Genomic DNA, 11,203 nt, shown 5'->3' on the forward strand with positions numbered 1-11,203 from the left:
GGATGTTATATTCACTGTTTCCTATATCGGAGGCGATGAATTCGCATACAAGCACGTGACTGGCTACAAGTACGCGTCATTGGAAAAGTCCCAAAAGGCCGAAAGTCATCTGGCGTTCCCGTTCAGCGTTGCTGGGCCGATTTTTCGTGTTTCTCCGATATTTATTGGTCTTAATACAGCATATCCATAAGAGATAATATATGAATTTTTCGATTAAGCAGTGGGAGACAATATCATGCTCATCACTGTAATGTTTATTTTACAACATTCACTAACACTCTCGTTTTGGTTGAATAAAACATGGAAACACCAGAGCACTGTTGGGCGAATCGAGTTATGTGTACTTACATATGTGCGTTCTAAGGTCACAAATTTAGAGACACAATTAATTCGACTCCAGCTGTCGGCTGGTATTTTATCTTATAAACACTGAAAGGACGAAATACGAATTTTAAATTCTGAACGTAAAGCACCATAACTAAATACCGCTTTAACGATTCTATCTATCTATCTATCTATCTATCTATCTATCTATCTATCTATCTATCTATCTATCTGTCTGTCTGTCTGTCTGTCTGTCTGTCTGTCTGTCTGTCTGTCTGTCTATCTATCTAACCATCATATATGCTTGCATGCATATACTAGTGTATACACATACACATATTCATGCGCGCGTGCGTGCGTGCGTGCGTGCGTGTATGTGAGTATGTGTTTTCACCATCTGTGTATACGTGGACACACATGTATGTATGTATATTTTTATATCATCGTTGATAATTTTGGTTTGATAATTTCCTCACGTATCAGTTTCTATTTCAGATTATTTAATTAGCGCTTTCCAGTGGTAAATTTAATATATTTTGTGTACCGAATTTTCACACAGTTATCACTTGCTGGAAATCAACAATGCTCTAGAGTTTTCATACCATTATTTTATAAATCTACTCAAATTATTATATTGCTCAAACTGAAACACGGCTTTGGCGACATCTGGGTATGTCTCTACCAGAAGAAGATATTAACATTCACGTTCACACCTCATAACTTTTCCAAATCTCTCTGAATGCTGACTAATTCGAGATGTACATCCATGGCTTCGATATAAATAATATAAAAGATTATTAAATACTGAAGCTCTAAAGTGAATTGTTGGGTAAGGTCAGAACCCTACAAGTCTCTTTAAAGTAATATCACACACTGCTTCCTCAAAACTACTCCATTTATTATTGAAGTGTTTTAAAATTACATATCAGAGTAGGGCGGCTAGCTGGTAAAATCATTAGCACGCCTGTCAAAATACTCGGTAGTATTTCTTTCGTCGTTATATAATGGGTTCAAATTCCGCTGAAGTTGACATTGCTTTTCATTCTTTCGGAGTCGATAAAATAGGTACTAGTTGAACACTGGAGTTAGTGTAGTCGACTTAATCCCTCTTCTGGACTTGTGCCAAAATTTGAAGCCAATATTACGTATAAGAGATCTTCAAATAAATTTACATTAAATTTATAAACAAGAAACATTAGAAAATGTTGAATTATTCAGGTTTATTAATTCATCTGACAAAACTCAATTATGCAAATGAAGGATCTGTGATAGTTTCAAGTATTTTTTTGCACTAATTTCAGCACTAAAATTTCTCTGTTATATTACTGTACACATATTGCATTGGTAAATTATATTTCACAAAACATCTTTCGCCACTAAAAGCATTACGATATTCATCTAAACATATTTTTACTCGAATATTTAGAATTTTTTTAACCATAGTCTGCTATATCAAGACTTTCGGTTTAGAAGCGTGAAGTTCGAAGTTGTAGCATGATAGTGGCTTGAAATCCAGAGATAATAGCTAGTTAGTATATTCATAGTCAAGTATCAAATTAAAGACGTGATTAATAACAGATTAAGAGTTTTACAGGTTTTCAACTCTTTTTTTCATCAGTAATTTCGCTAATAATTTCTGAAAGGAAAATCCAATCGCAAAGTCTGCTAGTTCAAATATAGTTAAAATACTGGATCCAAGGAGAAGACCAAGAGCGCCTCCAGTGTCACCTGAAATAACAAAAATGTTCATGGTTAAGGAAAATAGTTATAAGAAAAGAATAAAAGAATACTTTCATATGTGATGATGATGATACGATGATGATGGGGAAAAAGAATATGACGATGATGGTGAAAAGTATGAAAATAAAACTTGAATTCTAAACACACACACAAGCGCATAGATACTGACTCACAGATTATTGAGAATAAAATGATACTCGTGGTATCAACCATCATCACAGCACTACTCTAGAACGAGACACCAGTCAGCCTCAGGTTTGCTAATTTACAGCTGGGCGAAATGGAACAATGGGAAATTAAGTGTTTTGCACAAGAACACAACGCACCAGTCATGATCTTGCGTGTAACATCCAAACTACTAAGTCAAGCGGTAATACTTTAGTGGTCATTCGACCTGCTATAAATAGCCACGAAATGTTCGTCAAAGCGCACCTAATGGATAATCTAATCCGGCGTACATTATTTCTCCCGTTCTCCCTAAAGAAGAAACGACGAACATGGTTTGAATGTCTGATCAGAAACCTGCTTGGTCAGGAGTGACTGGAAGGGGTAAGGCGGGCTTCGGCAACTGGGTGAGAAATTATTAGTTGTAATAATCATAAGCAACTAAGTACAAAGGCTTAATATTTGAGAGGGAGAGAGAGAGAGAGAGAGAACGGGGTAGGTAAATGGGAAGATGTGTGTACCATTCAACGGCTTAAGGTAGGTAAATAAAATGAAATGATACAACGTTGATAAGGTTTTATAAATGTATAAGTGTACTCACACATAAGGGAAAAGAAGTCGTAGGCCACTTGGTCAGTGATGATCTCGTAACTTAATTGCTTGTAGAAAAACGCAATTTCAAGGATGTTCTCACTAAAACATAAAATAATATAACATCATCATCATCATCATCATCATCATCATCATTCTTCTCTCCCTTTCCTCAACCACGTCTTCATCGTCATTCTCATCTCATCGTCATCATTATTATTATTATCATCATCATCATCATTCTCAACCTCCTCCTCTTCATCTTGCTGAGTTTTACCAGCCTACGAGGGAGCTTGTAAGTAGTCGCTCGGCCTGCTTGAAATAGGTAATCTGTTTCAGATATCTTACCGCAGTCATTGAAGAAGAGTGCATTGGATGATGTAGCCCTGGACACATTGTGTTCGAAAGAAATGACGGATTAACCACGACAGCTAGACATACCTTTGACCATTGGTTAGTTCAAACGGAGCTGACTTGGAGCTAAACATCACCCAGAATAACTCCAAGATGAAAGCTTTATCATCAAAATTATAAAAAGATTTTATATTCGGTTATTATTAAGTCCTGAAATCGTAAGTATGATAAAAAGAAATGTTGATTAAATAATCACTCCTTATATAAGCTGATCATGACCATTTTCCGAGTTTCTAAATCTCTTAAGAAGATAAGAAGAAATTTTTGCTCAGATAGGAAACCTGGTCTGAATGCTTGCAATAGAGTGAACACAGTTAAATGTGCTCATGGGCTAGGTGGTGGTATTAATCGAGAGACAGATTAAGTTTACTAAATGTAAATGACTAGTATCTATCTAAAACAACAGCGTAAAAAGCACTATATTGATCTTATCTTTTTGAGTAAGCGACATTGTGAAAAAGTTATGCTAGACAGAACATATTTTATAGAAAGAGCACTGGGAAACTTATTCAATTCACATTAATTGTTATGATTAAAGGCTGACTGAATTCAAAAATTACCCTGGGCAAAAAAAAAAAAAAAAAAAAAATTGTTGCTATTTAAACTTTTTAGGGTGCTGAATCCAAATCTAACATAAGTTTTCAGACAGAACGTGCAGTTTTTTTTAGTTATTCACAGCATTAGATTTTTCAACCAATTGATAATATTGACAAAGTAATAGGCTATTTGCTTTCGATTTTCATTCATATACTCATCACTGAAACAAAAATAAGTGCTGATAGAGGGAAATGTATCTATTTTACTTTGTTATCGCTGTAATTATAATAAAGTTCTCCTCACGGTAGGCTATTGATATTAGGTTATAGTAAGCCACTGAGATTCCCTTTTCTTGATAACTGCTAGTGCTGTTAAAACAAAGTACGTCAAATAAAGAGAACCTGGTTATATGAAAAGTAGTTTAGTAGTAAGTTTAGTTATTTATTAAAGTGATCAATGTTTGAAATTTAGAGATGGAAAAAGTTGTTTCGTGATAGCCATAACTTCAGTACATTCTATAATAATTTTAATGATTTTTTTTGAGAAATATATTTTGATGTTTTACAGTAAATTTTACACTTCATTAATTTTATATTTTAGTTTACTGACAGGCTTCCTTGAGTGTTGATTTAGGTTATTACTGTATGTATTTATGATGAGCAGAAAAGTTTGTGTTAATCACGCGGACACCTTTTGTTACGTGTGTGGAAAATTTACGCCAAAAAATCAGAGAAATAAGCTTACAAAGAAATTTTAAAATGCTTACAAGCTTTGCATTGGGTGCAAAATTGGGATCAAGATAAACTGTGGGCGCCTCATGTTTGTTGCAAAAACTGCTATATAGCACTAACCCAATGGCTGAATGGTAAACGGAAAAGTATGCCATTTGCAGTACCAATGATATGTCGCGAACCAACAAACCACTATACCGATTGTTATTTCTGCTTAACTAACATCTCAGGTTTCTCCAAAAAGAACAAATCCAAGATTGTTTATCCATATTGCCCTTCAGCTTTAGAACTAGTTGCTCGTGCTGCTGAAAATATTCCAATTCCAGAACTTCTTTCATCTTTTGACAAAACTAGTTGAAGGCGTGCCGAATGATACAGCAGATCACTCTGATGAACCAGGATCTTCACAAAAAGTTCCTCATTTATTAAGTTAACTTTATTTAGGTTAAATGACTTGGGTTTAACAAAAGAAAAGTCAGAACTACTGGGCTCCAGGTTGAAACAATAGAATCTTTTACACGATGGTGTAAAATGCTCATATTTTCGAAAACAGCATACAGAATTGTATGAATTTTTTTATGGAGAAAGATGGCATTTGTTTTTGTTGTGATGTTGAAGGACTCCTACGTGAGATGGGGTACGGACATAATCCTGAAGAATGGAGATTCCAGCCAGCAAAGCAAACTTAAAAGCTGTTTTGTTGCATAATGGCAATCAAAAACATTCAATACCACTAGCACATGCTGTAGGATTAAAGGAAACTTATGAATTAATGGATGAAATTTTGCACTTGATTAAATATTCTGAGCACAAGTAGAATATATGCGGGGACTTAAAAGTTACTGGTTTGCTTCTTGGGTTGCAAATAGGGTATACAAAGCATCAGTGCGTTTTTGTGCCTTTGGAACAGCAGAGATGACAAGCATCACTATGATCAAATAGGGTGGCCAAAGAGAAGTGATTTCACTTCAGGGAGATACAACGTTAAATATACCCCTGTAGTTGATCCCCAGAAAATTTACCTTCCTCTCTTAAACTTGGCTTCTTTAAGAATTTTGTTAAGGCCATGAATTAAGACAGTGAAGGATTCAAATGTCTCCGAAACATTTGTTTGTAGCAAGAGTGAAGTTAAGATCAAAGCTGGTGTTTTTAATGGATCAGAAATTCGCACACTAATTTGTGATAGGACTTTCAAGAAAAATTAAACCCGGTAGAGAAAACTGCATAGGAAAAGTTTGTTTCTCTTGTAAAATGTTTTTTTGGAAATGAAATATCATCTAACTACGTTACAATTGTGAATGATTTTTGAAAGCTTATGAGGAACTTGGGCAAGAATGTCTCTAAAAATTCATTTTCTCCACTCTCATCTTGACTTTTTTCCACCCAATATGGGTGATGTAAGCGATGAACATGGTGAACGATTTCATCAACAAATCAAAGAGCTAGAAAGCCGCTATAGTGGCAGACTTACACCAAACATGCAGACGGACTACTGCTGGTTTTTAGAACGAGAAACGGAATGCAACATAAGCGTAAAAGAAGACATCAAAGCTATTTTTGAAAAACATAAAACTAATAAAATTTACTTTACACTTTTGTTTTGTGTTTTATTGGTTTTAGAGCTACCTGTCCACCTAGTTGCTATTGTTCTTATACCGAATAACTTTAATTTACGCTTAACATAACATTCATTTTATTTGTTATGAATTTTCACATTATTGTAATTTTGATAGCAGTATAATGATGATGGCGCAAAAACGTCACGTACTAGAACAAAAATAATTGCAGATTCGGAATCAGTGCTCCCAAATTACCTATGAGCACCATTTCGTCTGATAGTAGCAAAAATTTTGTTGCCTAGTGTTATCAGCTAATACTGATCGAAAAAGTTTTAATCTTTGCATTGTGTGACACGCCTTCCACATTCTGTTATCTATTGAGTCTGTAGAGAAAAGAAAATCTGAATAAGCCATTCCAACAGAGAGAAAATAGATATAAAAGGGTGGAGGCATTGCTTTATTCTTGTGGGGCTCAACCCTTCTCTAAAAATAATAAGAATAATATAACATTGCCGGTTAGTAAATTAATGAAGGTCGGGCAATTTGGCTTTGTTTATTGCACACATTTCTGCGAGACAGACTCAATGTAGATTGAACTAGCATTGTTAACTGACTGAAAGGTTAGTGGATAAAAAATCCATATAATTACAACATCAATAGAATAAATAAATTACCTTACAAATAAATCGTTTATTGTGTTTCTTTCTTTGAATTTAGTTACATATTCTTTTACTGTTTTGTGCCTGTAAAAAAAATCGCGGTCAATGGTGCCAAACATTTTTGCCACATTGCTACCTTCCTGATAGTCAGCATACTCGTCGTGAAGTTCTGAAGTTACATTTTCCAAAGGAAGCGAGAATTTCGTATAATTAGCATATTCATAGTAAGCGTAGGAATCACGGTCTTGAATGATACATTGCCAGAGCAATGCGACAGTTTCGTTGAGTTTAGTCCAGCTGTAATGGAGCAAAGAATTACGTTCACGCAGTTCTTCCATAAATACTTGCAGGTTCATCATATTCAAAACGTGGTTAGGAGAGTGCAATATGGCTGCCAAAGATATTTTCGTTACTGATGTGTTCGTCAAGTATCTAATGATATCAGAAGAGACAGCGAAAACATTTTGTGATGACGTAAGATTTAGATGTTTTTGTTCAATTTGGAGACTGGTGAAAGAATTGTTCATATCGTTAATAATTTGCCGAATGTTAGTCAATGAAGTTTGTAATTTAGCTGCTTTTGATTTGATAATTCCAAGAGCATATTTTGTAGTATAACCATTGAAAACACTTTTAATGGAATTAAATAACTTGGACAAGTGAATAAATTTGTCTGAGACCTTCGTAAATTTTGTCAAATTAAATCCAGTATCTCTTGTATCCAACATATCAGAGAAATTAAACAAACATTCTTTTAAACTAATTAGTGTATTACTCAATCTAAGGCTATAATCACTTTTTGATTGGTTTAATTTGATGGTTAGTAACTGCTTAGGAACAGCATAAAAGTTATGACTTCTCGGTACTTTAAGATATCTATAACGAAATATACCTACTCCGCTTGTTAACGACTGATAATATTCTGTAAAGTTGCCTTCCGCTTTTTCGACCATGTTCAGTTTGGTCTCAATATTCATTTTGATATTATGGATTAACATTTCAGAAGCTCGTTGGTTACTAGAGTTGTTTATAAATTCATCCAGTTTCAAAAACATATTTTTCAGTGTGTAAATGTAATTAAAAAAATCAAAACTGACGTGGTGGAACGTCCGTTCAGCTATGGCTTCCCACGGCCGCTCAAAGTTCTTTTCTATTAAGTACTTCTGATAATTAATCAGGAACAGTTTTGAAGCATACACTTTCTCCACTTTCTTGGAAATATTTTGAAGAATGGCTAAATTAATTTTAATTGTCGTTTCAAGTTTGTACAGCATCACCGTTCGAAAGGCTACATTTGATGCATTGAAATTTAGGAGCATATTTCGAAATTCCGAGATTGATCCAGCGTCCATTCTGTGCTTCACTTCTTTAGCATTTATAAGCTTCTGCTTCACGTCAGCCATACGTGGATCCATAATCAATTTACTAACTTTATTTTCCGAATGTGCGGTATATGAAATTGAAGGATCGAATAGAAGCATGTTACACGGCAAAGGACAATCGCATTTTAATTGAAAGGAGTGGAATTTGTCTGAAAATGGAAATGAAGACTATAAAATATCAGTCAGCATATATTTGAGATAAAAGATGAAATAGTAGATATGACTAACCCATACACTCTTTCGGCAAGCATAAATTTCTCTCAATATGGACATAGACACATCCGTCCATACACACGTATAAATTATATGTTGTAATTGTTAGTGTGTAAATGTAAAACAAACAACTGGCCGAAATATGGTTAGCGAGAGAGAGAGAGAGAGAGAGAGAGAGAGAGAGAGAGAGAGAGAGAGAGAGAGAGAGAGAGAGAGAGAGAGAGAGAGAGAGAGAGATGGGAGGGAAATAGATAAAGGCAATCATATATAAGGTAAGTAAGTAGGTAGGTAGATAGTCAAAGCAAGCCTGAAAGAACAGGAAATGAGAGAGAGAGAGAGAGAGAGATGAAATTGAAGCAGTGGGACAGAAAAAAATATAGTTGCGGAAAGAAAAATTGAGATTGGGGTCAGACAAATTCTTCCGAGCTTCGTAGGTTCACTATCCATACATATCTATATGTGTGTGTATAAGTCTGTGCACGTGCATCAAGCTACGTGTATGTACGGGTATATGCATGTGTGTACGTGAATGGTAGTGGTGGTGGTGGTGATGATGCGTGTGTATGTGTGTGTGCATACATTCGTATATTTATTAATGGATGCATTTGTTGTGCGCGTTATAGTGGACAGACGGATGCCTAAAATCTCACAGATCCTATGGTGCCAACTGTGGCGCTAACCATAATAACAGGATATCAATAAAAATAGCAGATGTCGTAGACTCTGACCTGCTGTACTACACAGATAAAACGGATAAATTGCATTACAGAGGTCTTGTCATATTGTTAGGATCACAAAGTGAGGTCACACTCTTAGATAATACCTGTCACAAAATAAAAATAACAACGGTTTCCAATTTCGACACAAGGCTAGCAATTTTAGTGGAAGGAGACAAGTCAATCACATCGACCCCTGTACTCAACTGATACTTATTTTATCGACCCTGAAAGGATAAAAGGTGAAGTCGACCTCGACAGAATTTGAACACAAACATTTTTGCTTATGGACCCCTAGATTCCTATTTTATTTTATTGGACTCCCATAGCTATTCGCCGTTTAAAAAAAAATCCTGCTATGTTTCTATAATGAAATATAAGGAATTGTAAAAAGAAAAAAAAATGTTAAAATATTTTGTATATTGTAGAAGTGTACTCAGTTCATTGCACGTAAAATTTAACAATGAAATCTTATGCGGACCCCCATGGGCCATGTGGACTCTGGTTGAGAACCACTGGTTAGAACTGATGAAATTCCACTAAGCACTTTTTCCGACGTGCTAACGGTTCTGCCAGCTCACCGTCTTAACAACAACAATAATAATAAATAATAATAATAACCCTGTCTACTGGAAGCTCAAGGACTCACATTTGGAAGGGATGGCACTAGTCGATTACATCGACCCTAGTACTCAACTGGTACTTAATTTATGACCCCGAAAAGATGAAAGGCAAAGTCGACCTCGACGGAATAATAATAATAATAATAATAATAATAATAATAATAATAATAATAATAATAATAATAATAATTTCATTAAAGCAGTAAATACATGGGCTATATCCTTTTTGAAATGGGCAATAGTCGAGCTACAGAACTTGGACAGAAGAAGTAGAAAGCTGGTAATAATGAACAACGCATATCCCTCTAAAAGTAATAAAGAGAGACTCTGCCTACCAAGAAAGGAAGCTGAGAATTACTAAACACTGAAGACACTCTTAGTACTGCGATATTGGGTTTGAAAAGTTATGTTGTGCGGAGTGAAGAAAGAATGCTATCTGCGGCTGGAGATGCCCCCAAAGTTATTGAGACAGTAAGTGAATTCAAGGAGAGTAGGAAGAGTTACAGAACATGCAGATAGAAATAAATGGAATTCTATGGCCAATTCATGCAATAAACCAAGAATGTTGAAAGTAAAGAACGCTTGATTTAGCTGACAGATAGAAACCTGAAATGAGAGACCGAAGAGCTAATTATAGCTGCTCAGAAACAAGCTATTAGGACGAATCTGATAAAGGCCAGAATTGACAGAACTCAGACAGCAAATATAGAATCTGCAGGAAAGGAGACGTTAGTATCAATCATCTCTTGAGCGAGTACAGTTAGCTAGCACAAAAGAGTATAAGCACAAGCATGGCTGTGTAAGTAAAAGAATGCATTGGAATGTTAGCCTAGTGTGTAGCTTCGAAATAACTGGAAAGTGGCATATATACGAACCAGAGGCTGTGACAGAGAATGAAAATTACAGGATCTTCCTCATAAGACTGACCATACTATTGAAGCAAGAAGATCAGATATGATAATATAGGACAATATGAACAAACAGTGTAAGATGTTAGATTTTGCTATTTCCTATGATAACAGATTCGATACCAAAGAAATTTATAAAAAAATGGAAAATATCAGGATCTAACCAGAGAGCTGAAGAAACTGTGGAAGACCACAATTATTCCTGTAGCAGTAGGTGCATTTGGCATAACACCTAAAATGCTACCTAAAAGACTAAAGATATTGGAATCGAGACTCGCATTGTCGATTTGCAGGAAAGTACAATCTTAAATTCTGCAAGAATCCTAAGAAAGATTCTTGAGGTTTGAAAACACTTGTCAGTGTCTGTCTGTCAACCTGTCCGCCTGCCCACCTGTCTGCCTGTCTGTCTACCTGCCTGCTGTCTATTTGTCTACTTGTCTGTCTGTCTGTCTAAATACCTGCCAGTCTCTGTTATTTCATCAGTCAATGTAACTTAAGCCAGTACTAAAGCCCATATTGTTTATTATTCTGTTCCTATATTTTTGATAACACGCCATATTGTTATAACAGTTTCTCGCACTGCTACAAACTACAATTTACTTCAACGACGCCTTACTCGTAATCAAAAATACGATCATGTG

General features: G+C 35.3%; 1 protein-coding gene across 1 annotated transcript in view; it reads right to left on the bottom strand.

The window, feature by feature from the left end:
• Nucleotides 1-1,529: 1,529 nt before the first annotated feature.
• Nucleotides 1,530-11,203, bottom strand: part of LOC106880211 (uncharacterized) — a 127,962-nt gene continuing 118,288 nt past the window's right edge. Inside the window, exons 9-11 of the mRNA XM_052966131.1 lie at nucleotides 6,736-8,251; nucleotides 2,831-2,922; nucleotides 1,530-2,052 (exon numbers count right to left, since the gene is read on the bottom strand). Of these exons, the coding sequence (XP_052822091.1) occupies nucleotides 1,913-2,052; nucleotides 2,831-2,922; nucleotides 6,736-8,251 (1,748 nt within the window). The 3' untranslated portion in view covers nucleotides 1,530-1,912. The remainder of the gene's footprint in view (nucleotides 2,053-2,830; nucleotides 2,923-6,735; nucleotides 8,252-11,203) is intronic.

This window comes from Octopus bimaculoides, chromosome 3 (genome assembly GCF_001194135.2).
Source record: "Octopus bimaculoides isolate UCB-OBI-ISO-001 chromosome 3, ASM119413v2, whole genome shotgun sequence".
Lineage (NCBI taxonomy): Eukaryota > Metazoa > Mollusca > Cephalopoda > Octopoda > Octopodidae > Octopus > Octopus bimaculoides.